Raw genomic sequence first — 18635 nt, 5'->3', positions numbered from 1 at the left:
CAAGACAACTGACAACTGGACGTCTAGCTGGTCTTGCAATTAGAGAAGAGGGTAGGGCATCGTTTTCATTGGGGGAAGGAAAGAGGGAGGAAATTTAAATGTATCTCCTTTGCTTTTTAGATGATACTGTGAGACATTTGGGTTTTTTTAGAGGTGGTTACCGTTACCGATATTTTTGTACGAGCACATGGCAGCGGAGTGGGGAAGCAGGTGGGCATGTCCGATGCAGGCCACTAGGCGATTTCTGCAAACATGCACAGAAAGCCAGGGAGGTGTGGACAAATGGGTTTCCCCTTCCAGGGCAGGGGCAAAGGCCAGCACAGACCCCAAAACTGAAAGACGTTAGCCAGGCCTCAAGAAATCAGGCAGTTTATGAATAATTTCCAATCTAATTGCCCGAATAACAGATGGACCACAAAAAGCATCACAATGCAGGTAAGATCTTGCTGGTGGCTACAGAAGTTTTGTTGTGTTGTTTCGTTTTGTTTTAAGAAGATAATATAGCTCTCTCTACAAGGTTCTTCCCAAGGGTATGACCTAGAAAACCAGGAAACCTGGTGGATGAATAAAAGAACTTGCTTCTCTCTCTCCTGATTCTGTCTGAACTAATATTTGATTATATTTTATTCAGGGGCATCTCAGCCTCAAGCTCCTTTGCAGATTGAGATGGAAGCTGATGAAATCCATTCTTTTTTTTTTTTTTTTTTTTCCCGTTAATACAGGCAAGAGACTTTGGTCATAACCTCAGGGGCCACCTGATTTTGTCCCCTCCCACCCCCAGGCTCCGGATCTGGTTGGCTGGTTGGCCCCAGTGACAAAACATCAGCACGGCTGCATCAGCACCGTTCACCAACTGCCTCTGCCTATCTCCCGCTACGTTTTCCTCCTGCCGTGCCCTCCGTGCCCTCCGTGCCCTCCAGACCCTGGCCCTTCCCATCCCCCTCAGTCGTGGTCCATAACCCTCAGGGGCAAACTTGCACCAGGCACATCTCGGACTATCCGCGTACAGGTAACAGGCGTCAGGTAAGTAACGGCACCCGGGTGGGGTTTGGGGTAAACCGCATATGCTGCTAAAATCAGCCACACGATCTAAAGCTCCAACTAACTACCAGCCCTAGGCCAGCCTCCAAAGCTGCTTCCCAAATGGTCAGGGTAGTCTAGTTGCTGTTTGGAATCATGGTGACTGGGGCAGAGGGAGGAAAGTATTTTACTTATTTATTTTTTATATATTTTTTTAGTTATCCTTGCCGGAAAGTCTGGATTAATTTACACCCTCGAGTGTTCCTGGAGGCAGAGCCTCCATCCAGAGGAGCAGAACCAGCGTGGTGGCCTTTGACGGCCCCTCGTGTCTCCCTGACACAGTGCAAGCTATGGAGGCCAGCGCTCTGAAGGCGGGCAAAGGTGGGGAGGGTCAACTGACCTGGCCACATGGGTGACAACGCAGAATTAACCTTGATATTTAAACATAAATGACGTTAAGGAAAGCAAACTATGCTTTAAAAAAAAAACAGTAACATAAAGAGTTTGCTTCTGACGTTTCTCAAAAAGCCAAGACTTTTAGCATTCGCTCACTTGAGGCTACCAGGCGGGGGCGAGGCGATGACCTATTTTAAACTCAACCTCTGTCCCTAATATAGTGAGAAGTCCCCCGTGGCGACAACGTTGCTGATTTTTAAAATATTATTTTATCCATAAATTTTCATTCCGTCTTCTTCCTCGGATGTCATTAAGTCGGTATGCACTTACAAAAATATCCACCAAAATATTATGATTATAAATATTTTGAACATGAAATTCATTCAGAACAATAACCAAACAAAACAAATCCCTCGGTGGCATAAAGCCCCAAATCTCCAGTTTCTCACATCTCCAGGAGAATTCCTGCAGTGAAAACAGCAATACTCACACAGACAATATAAACTGTTACTCTGCTTGAAAAGTCACCAGGGACTACACAGGAAGAGTTGACTCTATATTGCTGTTTCCCTTTACAGTTCTAAGCACAGGGACAACTTTCACTGTGCAGCTCGGGCTCGGATGAATGTCTCGTAATGGCAACCAGTGCATGCAAACCACTTCAGAGCAATTTATGTGAGCATCTTGCCATTGCAACAAGATTTAAGCTTTTTGGGACCGTGCGCTAGGAAGGTCCGCTGCAGCGTTAGGAGAAAGGAAGTCCTTCTCTCCGGGGTCTATCTTACTTTCTTCTTAGTAGGACTTGGTTCTAGGGACCCAAGAGTCACACTGAGAAAAGCAACATCATTAACATACATACTTAAAATCACAACTCCTACACCTTATAACTTACAGTTAACAAAATTGCAATAGTGAACTTCAAATAACAGTCCTCGTTTGGGGTAAGTATCTAGGAAATAAGGGCTAACACTTCTGTAAAAACTAGGGGGACACAGTGATTTATGAAATATTCCAAGTGCAGAGGGATCATTTTCCCCCATCTTTTTTTTTTTTTTCTATCACAACGGGTTCATCGTCCATATTTAGTTTACATATGTCATTTAGAATCCACTTACTGTTAGATGCTGGAACAGCCACGCCCTCATGATATTTGTGGCTACTTTGGGAAAGATGCCACGCTTTTTGTGACGCTTTTTGTCCTTATCTGGATCATCATCGTCACCTGTGCTGGGGGAAGCTACACTGTTGTCCAAGCCATCACCTGCAAACATAGTGAATCAAATTTTGACTGATGCTACCTTGACATGCTTTATGCAAATAGAATGCCTTTGGATATAAACAAAACCAAAAGAGCAATATAAATGATTAATAGTTTATTTGGTACTGTTTTTATTAGGTTTTTTTTTTTTTCCTTTTTTCCAAGACAAAGAGAAACAACAAGGCCTAGGCTCAAAAGTAGTCAGGTCTAAGGAACTTCTTCCAAAGGACAGTGGGAAAGGTCAAAGGGAAGGAGGGGAAATGGCCAATCTCTTTAGTAGCTTCGTTGCCATGGTAATTATTCAGAGGGGTACAGCTGAGACGTGTTAAGTGTAACTGGGGAGTTCGATATGGTGGTGGCCGTGGGCAGACGTGCCGTCCCTGCCTGGGTATTCAAACCCCACCTACAGTCGTTGATGTCAACTTGTGAGAAGATGCATTTAAGAGAGCGACTATTTCCACAAGTGATCCATCTAAGACTACAAAGTAGGCCATGGAAATGTAAGTAATCCATCACCGAAGCACTTTGACATAGGGATGCTTCAAATAGAACATAATTTTTCTTGTCATAGAAAGAGAGCATCAAGTTTAGTAAGGGCAAAACTCCCTGAAATAGTTTTTTTTTTTTTTTTTTAAATTAGGAAACAATTACTACGTAAGCCACTAAAGTGATGTTAAATTAATAGTCCGTTGAATTGGATTACCCTACAAATCCAGGCAATTTCTAAGATTTCTTCCAGATTCAAATTTTGCTCATTGAAAAGTCACCGGTTTACTAACTCCTGAATATCGTGGATCCCATTCTTCCGTTGCTCTCTGTTCTAACGTTTATGTTGTGTCCTCTAGAAAACACTCTGGCGCTGTGACACGATAAAACACAAAGATGCAGCGTGCCTCGCACAGCGCCGTGCGTGCTAAGACAGAAAAATGACGTTTCAGCCCGTGGAAGCACACACTGCCTCGCGCAAGTCGCGAGGTACAAATGGGAACTGATACCTCGTGTTTTGGCACAAAAGTTCAAAAGGAAGACGAGGCTGGGGCTGGGCAGCTTGGTTCCTGCCAAGTGGGCCTCCCGACCCGCCACCTGCGGGCTGCCCCAGCTCTCAGGGGAAGCCACCGACTTCCAGGGCGGGACAGGGCCCCGCGGCCCAGGAAGAAGGCTTGGCGGTGAGGCAGCCCGCACACCTGGGGGGCACGCGGCTGCACGCACACCTGGGGGCACGCGGCCTGCACACACACCTGGGGGCATGCGGCCTGCATGCACACCTGAGGGCACATGGGCATGAGGCCTGCACGCACACCTGGGGGCACATGGCCTGCACACACACCTGGGGGCATGCGGCCTGCATGCACACCTGAGGGCACGTGGGCATGAGGCCTGCACGCACACCTGGGGGCACGGGGCCGGCCTGAGTATGCTACTGGAGGGCCGTCTACGCGGCCGAGGAGTCGGGTACTCGGATGACACCCGTCTCCCGGCCGCTGCGCCTTGGCCCTGGCCTCAGGTTCGGTTCCCTGGCTTCCTTGGATCCCTTATTCCCTGACCCTTATTTCTGTCACCCAAAGACACTAGGTACAAATGTACTACTTTGATCTCAGTGATTCTGGTCTAATCTACGGTAATTAGGTCGCCATTAATCAATTGTTCTTACCAGCTCTCTCAGGAGTCCCCTGCCGAGCCCCCCCCCCCTCACCCCCCAAAAAAAGGAAATTGCCCCCAAACAGCCTTAACTTGTACGGTAAAGTTTAGAGACTGGTGGGCGAGGAACAGACTAATTTCGACGTTTCTGCGATGACTGCCGCCTATGCCACAGACACGAAACTTTGGCAGAACTTTTCTGTGATTTTTATTTTAAAAAATCCGTAATTTTATTGTATCTAAAAATCCCTCTGTTTTGTTCAAGTTTCATAGAATCATAGCTGTGTTCTCGGTGGAAAAGATCCTAGAGATCCCCCCCGCCCCAACCCTCCGTCCTGCGGGCTCCAGAGCCCTCACTTGTACGGGCAGCGAGCCAAGAAAGTGCTTAGGTGACTTGCCCAAGGTCACACGGCAGGTCTGGGGCTGCAGGCCTGGGCCCAGACACACCACATCCCCTAATCTGGTGCTCCTCCCACCCCACCAAACCCGTTATTTGCATAACCAAGTGTTTTAGAAGGAGTCCCCTTGGATTTGCCTAATAAATTCCTTGAAAGTCCAGTATTTAAAGAGGCTTTTTATTCAGAGAAGCAATTCACCATATAAAATAACAATTCATTAAAGAAACATGAGAAAAGAAACCAACTCAACAGCATTTAAAATTTCAATGGGCTAATCCACTTTCAATATGCAAAAGGTAACCGAGGAAAAGAAACATATTACTTGATCATTGATTAAAAATGAAAAGCTCCTAACCTAATGACAGTTTTTCACCACCTCTCCATGATTGTTTTCCACCTTTAAAAAAAAAAAAAAATAGCCTTTCCATCCGTCTCAAAACCCCTTCAGATTAATTTAGCAGGCGATGCCTAGTGCCTGCCTCGAAGAGAATTCATTGATAATTTATGGAAATATCTACTATAATCCAGCGGAGATGACTTTTTTCCAGCTTTGTGCATCAATAGATAATCAAGGCCTTAAAGCAGCCTTAGCTTCCCATTACCTCAGGCAAAAGAATTCCTGAAAGCGTGCCTTGAGGGCACCTGAATTATATACTCCATTAGGAGAGGAAGGCTTTCTGCATTCCATGTGTAACACTCACCAGAACCTTTCCTGTTTATTTCTGCTGTATGAAAGCAGCAGCATTAGGAACAGAATTTTTTAAGTGAAGACTTATGTAGACACAATGGAGAAACCTTTCAAGCAGGAGCCAGATCACCCCCTTCAGTCCCTGGCAGTGACCTCTCCCGAATAAAAGGTTTCTATTACATCATTAGCTCAAGCCAAAAACAGCCTTGGCTTAATGCACAGTTTGTTCTTCCTACTGTTTTTAGGCAAATACAGCTACTTTACTCCCATCTGGGAGGGAAATTACACTGCTGGGTTGTAATCTAAGACAAGATTTTCATTGGAAGCAAATGCTTTCAATCCAGTGTAAATACTGGTGCATGTTCAGAAAAGCCTAAAACAATAAACCCTGCTCCTTCCCGACACAAGTTAGGGAAATGGAGAAGATGGGGAAGGAGAAGAGCATAATACAACAGACTATTCTAAAAGCAAACACTTTCATAGATTTTCATAAATTGTTTAACCTCTTCCACTTTCTAGAACTGAAAATTGATCTCGAAACGTCTCCACCTCCGAGGAACAGTCTAAATGGTCAATTGTACCTCTAGCATTTCCATTCACTCTGCAATTTGATACAGTCACCTCGATGCGGTCTCTGGAGGATTTATTTCCTTTTTTTTTTTTAATTATTTTTTTATTTTTTTATTTTTTTTTATTTTTAAGATCACTAAACAAACTTGGAGAACCGCCGGCCGACCACATGGCAGCAGGCAGCAGCTCTGAACCACATTTGTAAAATGTCAGCAGTGACTTCATTCCTGGAGCTGACTTCTCCTGCCGCCAAATGAAGGCAAACTGAAAAGGTGGAAATAATCATAAAAATGATGCTAGTCCATAAACAAGCTTACAGCCTCATTAGGATAGCAGTAGGCTCCAGTGGGTGATTTATGCTCGTTTTGCTGATGCTATGAGGAAATGCCATAGGGCGACTTTAGCCAATTGCTAATGGTTTCTGACAGCTTCTTAGCAACTAGTGCAAGCAACGTTGTGGCGTTTGCTAGTGACAGAAACCGAAAATGTCATATTATCTGCCCATGTGTCATGAAGTCCGTGTGGCAATTAACTAGCAGGCCAGTGACTGAGGGGCCAGAGGCTCCCGAAAATGGCCTTTGGCTATGCAGAGGCAGCCGAGGGGCGCAGAGCACCCGCTGCTGCACATATGCAACATTCTAATGCAGCACCCCCTTCCTTGTGACTCCCCGGCTCTGAGGAGGCCCGGCCACTCCAATCCCTTTTTGCCTCTCACTCAAGTGAAACTCTGGGCTCTCCTCTCTCCTCTCTTCCTCTCTCTCTCTCTCTCTCTCTCTCTCTCTCTCTCTCTCTCTCTCGCCACTGGCTCTGGCCTTATGAGAAGCCTCCAAAGCCTCCAATGCTTTGATATGATTATCCCGATGGCTCCTTAATTGGCAATACCTGGTTCTGGGCTCTCTGGACGCTGGATTGCGAGGTGCCAGCCATTTTTCTGCTCTCTCACGAATTAGTCTAAAAGGATTGAAGATCACTGAAGCAGACTCATTGCCTGTCAGGTTGCAGGGAGCAGAGGGACTCGGCGGCAACAAGACACTACGTGAAAAACACCAGGCTTCTAACGAGGCGGGGGGGGGGGGGGGGGGGGATCCTGGCCACACTTTCCAGTTTCCGAGCTATCAAAACCATGCACTATATGTCAAACTGTCAAACCTTTCAGCGTGGGCCATTTGCCCTTTCAAATAATATTTAAGAATTGTTTTTACAAAATTTTATAGGCCATGGTCTAGTGAAAGAGGCCAAGCAACAAAGAAAGGAATTTGTACTACAATTCGTCTACGGACAATTTCTTGCGAGACCTGGTCTGTCCCTGCGGAGCAAGGCAGGTGACCTGTGGCAGCTCCCAGGCTGTCAGAGAGCTCAGATTTCAAACACGCTCAACTCAAACATCCCGAGTCGCCTATTTAAGCATGCCCAGGCATTTAGACTGTGCTATCTCGTGCCTTTCAAGGCAGGATAAAGCGGCATTTACCGCATTCAGGCCATTCAATGGGTCAGACTGACCGTGTCAGCAGGGGCTCCTCTCTGGCAGGTCAAAGCCCTGCTCCCATTTTTCTCTTCCTCCTAACTCCCTCTCTCCACGCACCCCCCCTCCAACCTCCAGGATTGCCCATCCCCTAAACCTATTCCGAGCCAGGCCGGAACAAAACCCCCCGAAGGGCCCAAGATTCACCATCACAACCCAGAGGGCCCTCCAGCGTCGGCCGGCCAGCAGGTGTACATAAAACGGGTTGGGTTGGCTGTCACAGGGCTCTTTCCGTCGTTGAGGCAAGACTCCTAATTAGGGATGTGAACTTTCAACCGCCGGGGCAGAGGAAGGTGTCGGGTTGTGGCCCTTCTTGTTTTGCTAGAAGTCGGGCTGCGAGGCCTCCCAGCTTGGAGACAATTCATTTACAGACCTGTCCTGAGGACCCGTAGGACCCGTAGTCTCTGGCCGGGGTCGCTCCTGAACTTTTGCTTTGCTCACCTTCAAGTGTTTGGAAGCAGAATGTTTGTCCCAGAGAGGCCCGCAGACTCCGAACCAAGGCCGTTCGTAACCGCACCTCTCGACGCGGAGTAAACTCTGCCATGACTTGGGACGTGTCTACGCGGTCAACCCAAAAGCACGAAGACCCTACAGCTCATGTTGTAAGGTGGCTCCCTTTTCCTCCAATATGAAGGGTTGTTGTTGTTTCTTTTTTTTTTTCTTTCCTCCAGTCTGTTTTCTCACAGAGCACATCTACGAGGATGAATATGGCATTTCACCCCTTACACGGCGTGTAGAACATTCCCTGCCCTTCCAGGGGCTGCTGCTGGTGCAAACATCCCATGAGCATGGGGAGGTCGGGTTTCCTCTGGAGCGGAGCTACCCGAGTGTGCCAGGTTGTTAGGAAGGATGTAAAACTACCCCAAGCCCACTGCTCCAGATCAGGGCTGCGTCTGCTTAGCCAGAAGTCAGATGGGATAATGTTTCTGTGTTATGTTAAGAGGATAAATGGTGAGAATTATAGACAACCCTTTCTCAGGAACCAGCTAGAATGCTTCAGAAGTTATAAAGAAGTGTTTTGTCTTCGCGGGAGAATGTGTAAGAGCTGCCAGAGTGATTTTTCTAAGATACGTATATGATCTTATAACCCCGGCTCTCAAGATCCTGCTGCGGCTATCATTTGCCTTCAGGGAAAAGGGCGTCCGTTTTAGGCCGCCGAGGAAGGCCTTGCACCATCTCTGTGTCCCCGCCGGGGGCCTCGGGCTGCCTCCTGCGGGGTTCGCACCCCGGTCCTGAGGCTCCCGGGCTTCTCACGCCCTCCCGGCGGGCACAGCTCCCACGCCCCGTGCGGTCCCCTGTGCTAGGCCTGTTTGCAGGGTCCTTCCCGGCAAGCCCTTTGGTGACCGTCTCTAGGTTTCGACCAACTGCCATCGCCTCTCAGGAGCGGGAAGCATGTGCCAGACTCTGGCGGCTTGGTGCCACCCCTCCCCGACCCCCAATTTTTCCTCCATCCAAGCACACGTCGCACTCTTGCGGGACTGTTGGTGTCCTGTAGTGTTATATCCCCTAGACTAGGTCACAGGAACTATGAAAACAGGGACAGGGTCCTGGTCCCTCCAAGAGTCTCCAAGGCCCTGGCTTGTCCCAGTGCCCAGGGTACAAACTTGTCCCTGGCTACGAAAGGAACGGGCACATGCGTTTCCTTTTTTTTTTTTTTTTCTTTTTGCACTGCATGGAGAAAACGGGTTTCCATTTCCACCTGTGCTCATCCTCTCTGCCAGCTGCTTAAACTCTTGAAGCTCAGTCACCAAGGAAAATCGGTAAACCCTACGAAGACGTGAAGGAAACGCATTCTCCAAAGCTGGGACGTTCCCTTGGAATCTTGCAGCTCGCCGTGGACAAAAGGTGGACTGACTTGAGGAATCAGAGTTCTTCTCAGTGTTTGCCATTGTCTCTCGGGAACACACTCCTACCTCTTTTGATGACAGTTTAAAGCGCTTGGCCTAACTAAAAGGTCTTGCTGGTTGCACAGGTTTTCCTGAGTTCGACTCTAAAAGATGACGCCGATGTGTTTGCTCCCCTCTGCCCTTTCCCCCAGTGAATGACACACGCTACTTCCACGCCTCCCAGTTCGACCCTAGCAAAGGAGCCCAGCTGCCTCGCAGCAGACCATGTCACCCCGAGCTCAGGCTCCGGGCGCACGCTGTAGAGACCCGCTGCCAAACACAAAACTCCAGGACCCTGGCTTTCCCTTGGCTTTGCCAAGTCACGGATGGGCCTTCCCCACCGCACTCCTCCACCTGCCTCAGCAAGTTCTCAGCAACAGGTTATCGGAGGACCTTGGCATCTGATATACAGAATGACGCGCCGTAGGGTCCTCGGGGACATTAGAAAGGCTTCTCCAAGATCAATGAAAACCTAATACGACCCCGTAAGTCTAAGTACACGCTTTCAAGAGAAACACAGCAGACTCTGTACGTCTTCAAGAGGGCGGCCAATAGACAAACACACCATTGTCTGCGTCCAGTGGTTCACTTTGGGGTTCGACTTGAGTTAGGTTTCGGTCACCTCGGCCTCCCTTTTGTATCTCTTCTCATCCTTAGGTGTTTGATGTCTCCTTGTTCCCGGTTCAGAGTGACGCTCAGTTGATCGAAGAAAAGTAACAGAGGAAAAGCACGTTCTCACATGTGTTATGGTGCCACCCGCAACCTCCCTGAAAATCTTGAGGTGTTGGTTCCTTTGGAAACCAGGATAAGGAGTCAACGGCGGCGTGAGGTTCTAGAAGGGGCCTAGGACATGGCCCGCGTTACGGATAAACGCTGAAGGCCGTGGCTGAGAGACAGAGGTGAAGGGAGAGTCGGGGAGAAGATCGAGGGGAAGCAAACCTTAAATAAACATGTTATTGGTACTTGTAAAAAGGAATGTGTAAGGTGTACGCTTGCCAGGGTTGGCTTTCCAGAGGCCTGCCATGAAGCTTGTCCTCTCTCGTTGGCGTAGGTCTGTTAAACGGTGACACCCACTTGTTAGTTAGCCACCACGGAGCGAGCTCACAGCTTATTTTGCCCTTTAGTGGACTGACACCTGACATCACAGGAACCTAATGGAAGAAACAGAGAAGGCAACTCCCTCTCTGAATGTGCTGCCCCCCTCTTCTAAAAAAGCAAAGCACAGACTTTAAAAATGAGCCCTACAAGGGGCACCGGGTGGCTCAGCAGTTGAGCGTCTGCCTTCGGCCCAGGCCATGATCCCTGCATCAGGCTCCCTCTCCCTCTGTCTCTCCCCCTGCTCTCTTTCTCTCTCCAATAAATAAATCAGATTTTTTTTTTAAATGAGCCCTACACAGGCAACTATCTTTTGCCTAAGCAGTCACCCCTTACCATTCGTTTATTCTTTTAACAAAGAAAGTATTGAATTCCGACTGTGTCCCAAACACGACACCAACCGTTAGAGACACGGATGGTAAACAAAATCAGAGAGGGTCCCTGAGTCTTTGGAGTTTTCCAGAGACAGGGCACAGATGTTAGAGAAGACAATCACAGCAATAAAGGTGCGACTGCACTCGATCCGAAAGAAATCTAAATCTGTGAGTGTGGAAACAGAGGAAACTGACGGGGGAGGAATCTGGGGCAGATTCCGGAGTGTGGAGGAAGTCGGGCCCGTATGGCGAGCCGCCGCTAAGGGCCAGAGAGCAGAGAAGGAGCCGCAGGCCACGGGGACGGCACGGACCAAGGCCCTGTGTCTGGAAGCGTGACACAAGCCCAGAACCGGAACCGGGAAAGCAGGACCAGGTGACACTGGCGAGGTGAGGGAGGCCAGACCACTCAGGGCCTTGTGGGCCATGGTCAGAGGGTGTTTGTTCCTAAGGGGCTGCGGAGTGACCCGCATGCCCCGATATCACATAAATCTCACCGAATAAAGCCTCACGCCCTGGCATCTCTTTCCTTTTTTTTTTTTTTTTTTTTTTTTTGACATTTTAAAAAATATTTTATTTATTTATGAGAGACACAGAGAGAAAGGCAGAGAGAGAAGCAATCTCCATGCAGGGAGCTCGATGTGGGACTCAATCCTGGATCGCGGGATCACGCCCTGGGCCTAAGACAGACGCTCAACCGCTGAACCACCCAGGCACCCAGGCACCCCTCTTTCTAATTCAACCTAGCAAATCACTTGATTTCAAATTAGGATCGGGGAATGAGGGACAATGAAGAAGCGATGAGTCCATTCAGGTCGACCCCAGTGTAGGCACAGATCACACGCCGGTTAATTCGCAAGCAGGTCTCTTGGACATGAGAACATACGTTGACATAGAAGCAAGTTATGAAAGGTGTCCGGTCCCTAGGCCTGCTCATGGAAGCCAAAGTAATTCATTAAGCGAATAAAGTTCTGACACCTGAAGCCTGGGTGCGGGGAGTCAGGAAGTATAAGAAGAAGGAGGAAGATGAAGGTTTTTTCCTCATATTTCTATACATAGAATCGGCCTAGGAAAATATTAAAATATGCATAAGTGCCTTTAGCGCCTCCTTTTCTTTCATTCCCTTTTTTTTTTCTTTTAAGATTCTATTTATTTATTCATGAGAGACAGAGAGAGAGAGAGAGAGGGAGAGACACAGGCGGAGGGAGATGCAGGCTCCCTGTGGGGGGACTCGATCCCAGGACCCCGGGGTCACGCCCTGGGCCAAAGGCAGATGCTCAACCCCTGAGCCCCCAGGTGCCCCAGGACCTCCTTTTCTATATTCCCTTCCACAGTGCAGCCTCCATCTCCAGGGCTTTCAGAGCATCCCAGCGCCTTGGCCTCCCACCTGGGACACCCCACCCAGCCTCATCCTTTTCCTGCCCTGAGTTCACGCTTGCCATCTCCCAACAACCACAATTCCCAGCCTTTGAGTCTGGTTCATCTACGCCAGACCCACTTAGGTAGAAAGTGATCTGCGAGATCAGAGACACCGATGTCCCTTCACCTTCCCAGAAATGTGGGCGTCTCTGAAAGAAAATTCGTTAATGCAAACAGATCTTTGACTGGCAGGATTTCAGGTAGAGTAGTAAGTAAAGTCAGAAAGAAAAATAAAAAAGGGGCAGCTGGCGCTGGGGAAGTCTTGTTGTTGTGGTTTTCATCAGCCGGTGGCAGCCTTTCAGAGAGCCCAGGATCGGTTCCCAGACGTGCCATTCCGTCCCTCCACCCTCAACCACTCGGCCCTTGCTCATCCCTGCCTGCATTGGGGAAGCCACGCAGGTGCCTCACCTTGCTCAGTTTTGCTTTCTTTTTCACGGAAACTGCGGAGACAGAGAATGGGTCCTGAGGGTGCACAGCGGGGAGAAGGGCAGTGAGAGATCTGGGCGGGACGTGTGTGTCTGGAGGATGCTCCTCTCACCTGGGTGTTTATAACTCAGAGATGGCCCACCCGTCGGAATAAATTTGGAATAACTCCTTTACTACAAACAAACGCCTTCTGGTAAGCATCTATCAATTCATGATTCTTCATGGAGACCACAAATAATGCAGAGAACGCAGCAGGGTAAGAAGTACAAAAAGGATCCAACCAAGTAACGGAGACCCAGAATGAAAAGGCCCGCTGGATTTTTATGGGACACGAAGAAAATCTGTTGAATTATTTTAATTTCGATAGATTTGGGAGAAGAAATGGGACTTTCTAAATTCGTGGAAAGTAAGGATTGTCGGTTGGAGTTGGTTATATTCATATTTGCTGTTGACTTAAGATTTATTTTATGTAAGTGTTCTTATGAGTAGAGGACTGTGGATAGATACAGCATGCACCAAGAAACCAGCTAAATTTTCCAAGTTTTTTTTTTTTAATCATTGTACTTTGTTCTTTTGAGATAGGAATACCTTTTTCTAGTAATTCAATATGACTTTTTGACTTGAATTCCCCTCAGGGGAACAACAGCAAATTAGTTACCTACATACAGAGGACAAACAGCAATGATGAATAGGAAAGGAAAAAAAACACAGATTTTACTCATTTTTCATCCATTCAGCATTTTTTTTTTTTTTTTACGACTAAACACCATGGAAAATCCCTGCAAAAACAGCATAACTTCTTAATGAAGTCTTAGAAACTTCAGGATGTGAGTGCACTGCAAGATATTACTGAAATCTTTGTATTTATACTAACAGTAAAACGAAATGGAAATCCCCCAATCTTTTTCTAAGGGAAAAAGAAAAAAGAAAAAAAAAGATATGCTTATAATTGCAAAGGTAAAACAGTGCAAAAGTCATAAACTTTTGTTTCGAATCAACATCTTGGCAGCATTTTAGGAACTGGTACTTTACCTTTTTAACGTTATTATAGTAATGGATGACAAATTCCTCGAGATATTCTTCCCAAAATATATAAATCATATATTAATGAATGGTCACAGCATTCTATTTAACCGTGAACATGAATCTCTTAGTCAAAACAAAAACAAAAGCACAAAAACAAATGCCACACACGGGATCTTATGGACAGGCAGACACACACACACACACACACACACACACACACACCATTTATTTTTGTGAGATCCTCATATGTATGCCATATAATTTATTTTTAAACTTTTATATACTCTGCACGTGTGTGTGTATATATAGTATGTGTGTGTACATATGTCCACTAACACAGAAAAGACAGTATTATTTTTTTTTTAATCAAAGAGGTCACTCCTCCAGCAAAGTAAATTATATAGAATATACTTGAAAAGGAGGATTTAATTTTTTTAAAAAAGTTACTGACATGCAGGTTTTAGAAGCATTTGAAGTGGTTCTCAGCTTTGGCTACACATAGAATCATGTGGTAGTTTTTACAAATCCCGATGCCTTACACTGTACCCAAGACCAATTAGATTAGTATTTTGGAGGGTGAGATCCCAGCATTAATGATTTTTAAAACTTCAAGATGATTAAAATGTACAGCCAAGTTTGAGAACCAGTGGATTAGAATCACAGATTATATGTGGCAAGGCTCAAGTATTTTTTTTTTTTTTTTACAGAGAAATGACCATAAGACCCTTAATCAGAGAACTGTTGTGTGTATTTTAGATGCAATTTTCAAAAAGGTTTACTCATCTGGTTTCCTATCTCATGGTTTGCAGACTGAGAGCTTTGTAACAATGTAAGATGATAAAAAAAAAAAAAGGCAAAAAATAAGAACCTGGCACACTAGGGCCCATTAGCATAGGGGGAAACAGCTCTGTAAATGCTAAAGAGGCTGTGTAGACAAAACGATATGCAGCACAGGGCCATAAATCATGTATCGGCTGGATTTAAATTTTTTTTAAGTTTGTTAAAATTAGGTATGATACAGTGTGTGTGTAGTCGGAGACATTTTCCTAAAAATACCCCTAAATTTCTTAATATTTAAAAATGTAGGATTCTGGTCATCTGGACCACATCATTCTTGAATGGCAGCAGATAAATCAGGATAACGTGTCCATGTTCTGTAGAAACTTTTCACATATTTGTCGTCCCTTCCCTGGACTGTATAGTAAGATGGAACCCGGCCCTCTCTGCGAGCATCGTGCGTGGGCTAACCTGGGCACCACCCTGTCTTCTGACCCTCCCTGGCTTCCCGGGGATCTCCTCTCAAGGTGCTCACAGGTTCTTCATCCCTTCTCTTCTGCTCTCAGTACGGAAAGGATGCAGGGGGGAAGGGCATGGTGTGTGCAGGAAGGATGAAGGGTCAGCGGAAGGGGAGCGCAGCTAGAGAGTGGGAGCCTCCTCCTGCAGTAAGGTAAAAGCCGGAGCGAGAGGGAATGCCACGGATGGGGGCGGGGAGAGAGAAACCAGATGGCATTCCGTGCGGTGCGGGTAGATTTTTTTGCATTCAAAGAAAAATAGAACTAGGTTGTAAAATGTAGATTAGGAAGTCTTTGGGGTGAGTGAGGTGAGGTGAAGTTTAGTTAGAAGGAAACCAGGCAAGGAAGACGTTGGGATAAAAAAAAGAAATAAGAGCTTGTTATTCTCCTATCGCAAAGCCATCTGAAGATCCAACAGTTTCCGAAAGATAAGGCCTGAGAATTACTGGCATGTATCTGTGATTACATCTAACCTTCTCTCCTCTGATTTTCCAAGACTCTGGTTCTTTTGTCGAGTTTTTGCGGCACACGTAGCTGTCACCCAGTTAATTAGGGACAGGTGCCTGCCACTTGAAATAAGCACATTTCGTGAAGTGGCGACTCACTATGGTGGGCACAGTCTCTAGGACTAACTGGAAGATCAGACCAAGCCAGGTTATCGCCAATGGGTCACTCTCTTTTTGTTGTGATTTACTTTTTTTTTTTTTTTTTTTTTTAAGATTTATGTATTTGAAAGAGAGAGTGAGAGAGCATGTGCGTGCACAGTGGGGAGGGGCAGAGCAGGGACAGAGACTCTCAAGCAGACCCTCCCCCCCCCCCACCAAGTGAGGGGCTCAATTCCAGGGCCCTGAGATCATGACCTGAGCCAAAATCAAGAGTCGGATGCTCAACTGACTGAGCCAGCCAGGGGCCCCTCGACTCTCTTTTCTGATGGCGCCACAGATCCTCTCTTGGCCTTCATCTCCCCAGCACATGCGACACCTCACCTCTTGTCCGGGAGGTCTAACCAGAGCACAGTGTAGCCTCTGGAGGCAGACGGTCTAGGTTGGTGTAAATCCCACCCTCACTACTTGAGAGCTGCATGACCCTGGACAAGTCACTTAGCGTCTCCAAACCTCTGTTTTGCACCCCACCCCCACCCCACCCCCGGAAGAAAGAAGCACAGTAATAGTACACCTTAGAGTTACTGAACAGATCACATAAAATAAGCTACACAGAACATCTAACACACGACCCAGCAGAGCTGGCTTAGCCCAGTGAATGCCAGTTCCTGTGGCTGTTTTGCTACTGAGGACTTTCTTCGAGCAAGGGGACATTTCCCCCTGAGCCCTGCACCCAAAGCAGGAAAACAACCACGGCCACTGCAGCTATGTCTCCTCACTGGCCCCTTCCCGTTCTCACTCCTAGCAGCCACTTTTCCAAAACATGTGCACCCATTCTCCCAGCACCACATACCATTTTTATTTTTTCTTTTCTTTTTTTTTTCCCCCCCAAAGAGCCCTGGAATGACTTGGACCTCTGTACGTGTGCTCCAGAGGAAAAATGGGTGGGCGGTGCTGCCTAAGAGGCCCACCACAGAGTGCTGGCGGCCCAGGGCCGGACCGTGATACACAGAAACACGTTTTATTAATACAAGCTCTCACTCCCCATGCAAAATAGGTCACTTCATAATACCTTGTCCTCGCCTCTCCTAATAATATTTCCGTGGTCATTAATAGCAAAGGCTTTTGGTTTTGATTCACAAATAGGGAAAAACAGCTATATTATTTAAGAAAGTACCTTTAAGGTCTAGGACAAGTGGGATGCCCTATAGAAAAAAAAAAAGGGCTCATTTTCAAGTTTACAGTCCACCTCTTGTCTAGACAGCAAGAATAAGAGTCATGATAGAAACTAATATTTATTGAGCACTTACTAGACACTTGAAACCATTGGAGAGCCTTAGTTTTTGATCAATTCATCCTCACAAAAACCTTAGAAGGTAAATTTAAATTTGTTATCATGGTGAAAACAAACGGATTAAACCACAGTCCATTTCTCCGTAATTAAAAAATAATAATAATAACCTTCACTTGTTACGTTTTTTGTTTTGTTTTTCTCAAACTGTTTCGGTAGCCAACAGAGACGACCCCCTCGTCCTGGGGAGCACACCCCTGACAGAGCTTTTCGGAACCGCCTCCCGTCACCCTTGCCCTGGCCTTGGCACACAGGCCAGGGAACAGGGCTTGCTGTGAACTCAGGCCCGCATGGGGCTCCTGACCGTTCCAGAACACTCTCCCCCCACCCTTAACCTAGGAGGTTCGGTACCAGTCAAGACGCACCCGTCCCCCCAAACTGCGGAGCGACCTCCCGGGGCAGCGGGGCCTCCTCCCAGGGCTGCTCCCCGGGCACCTCCTGGCCATGCTCCTGCTGCTCGAGTCGCAGGCAGGAAGGCCTGGCCCTGAGCAGCCTGCCGGGCCCCGACGGCAGGATAACCGAGGAGACCAGCACCGAATGACCACGGCCCGGGAAGGCACACCCGGAGGGGACGATGCCACCAACAGCCCTGGGTCTGCGGGAGCCCCCGAAGCCGGAGGGAGCACCACCCGGCCGGCAGCTGGGCCCACCCGGGGCACCGCCCGAGGCACCACGGGGCACACACTTCGCAGCAGCATCACGTGGGGGGCTTCCAGGCCTGTGTCCGTGTGGGGGGCCCGGGGGCCCGTGAGTGGGAGAGGGAGGGGCAGCCGAGTGTCCCCGTCCCCGCAGGCGGGGAGCAGCTCTCCGCACCCCTGGGGCTTCCTCCGGAGGCCTTGCCGCACGCAGGACCCCTTGGTCTCCAACACTCGCCCCCCACAAAGACCCCCAGGGTCAGGCCTGGGCCCAAGATGCTCCCTGAGATACAGCTCCGCAGGGGCAACGGCCGCCCTCAGCCCAGGCCACCCCACCCGTGCCCCCACACGCAGGGGGCCGCCCCTCCATCTCCTGCTCCTCGCTCGTCCTCTTCTGGGCCTAGTCTTGACCCCGACGGCAGGCCGACTGGGGATCTCCATTCTCCCCTCCTCCAGCCCTGCCAGCGTTCTTTCCCAGGGCTAAATGCTGCTCCCACGAAGGGCCAGCTGGAGGGGATTCTCTCCCGTGAAAACAGACCTCAGCACGCCAATCCCAGCCCTGCCTGACTTCGGAGTTGGCCTGCGGCCTAGAATTCCTTGCGGCTGGTCCCACCTCTCAGACGGGGCATCTGAAATGCCAGGCCTGAACTTGCTACACCCTTCGGACGCTATGTCTTGGACCACCCAGCTGCCTGCACAGAGGCCAGATTTTATATCCAGGTTAGGTGCTCCAGGCCCTCGTTCCTTTTAATAACGAGGATGCCTCAGCCCCGTCCCAGCCTCGTCTTGCTGCCCAGGGGCTCTGTGTCACTGCGATTCTTGGGGCTCCTGAGCCTCGGCGCATCCCGCCTTCTCCCCATCTGGCGTGCCAAACTGGGACTTGGGACACGGCCCCCAGATCGGATCCGTTCAAGTCTGGGTGGTTCAGTTTCCACATCTGATACTGAGAGGGATGTGGGAAACATGGCCATCCTTTCTGTATTTCGTTCTTCTTTCCAGAAACCTCTGAAGTAATTCTCCCCAAGCCAGGCATCTACACAAT

General features: G+C 48.2%; 1 protein-coding gene across 4 annotated transcripts in view; it reads right to left on the bottom strand.

Moving 5' to 3' along the window:
* Nucleotides 1–18635, bottom strand: part of MEIS1 (Meis homeobox 1) — a 137506-nt gene that overhangs the window by 58950 nt on the left and 59921 nt on the right. For all 4 annotated transcript variants that reach the window (XM_072741273.1, XM_072741272.1, XM_072741270.1 and 1 more), the window contains one exon: nt 2532–2677. In XM_072741273.1, the coding sequence (XP_072597374.1) occupies nt 2532–2677 (146 nt within the window). The remainder of the gene's footprint in view (nt 1–2531; nt 2678–18635) is intronic.

The sequence above is a fragment of the Vulpes vulpes genome, chromosome 16 (genome assembly GCF_048418805.1).
Source record: "Vulpes vulpes isolate BD-2025 chromosome 16, VulVul3, whole genome shotgun sequence".
NCBI lineage: Eukaryota > Metazoa > Chordata > Mammalia > Carnivora > Canidae > Vulpes > Vulpes vulpes.
This window is presented reverse-complemented; position numbering and strand designations above follow the sequence as displayed.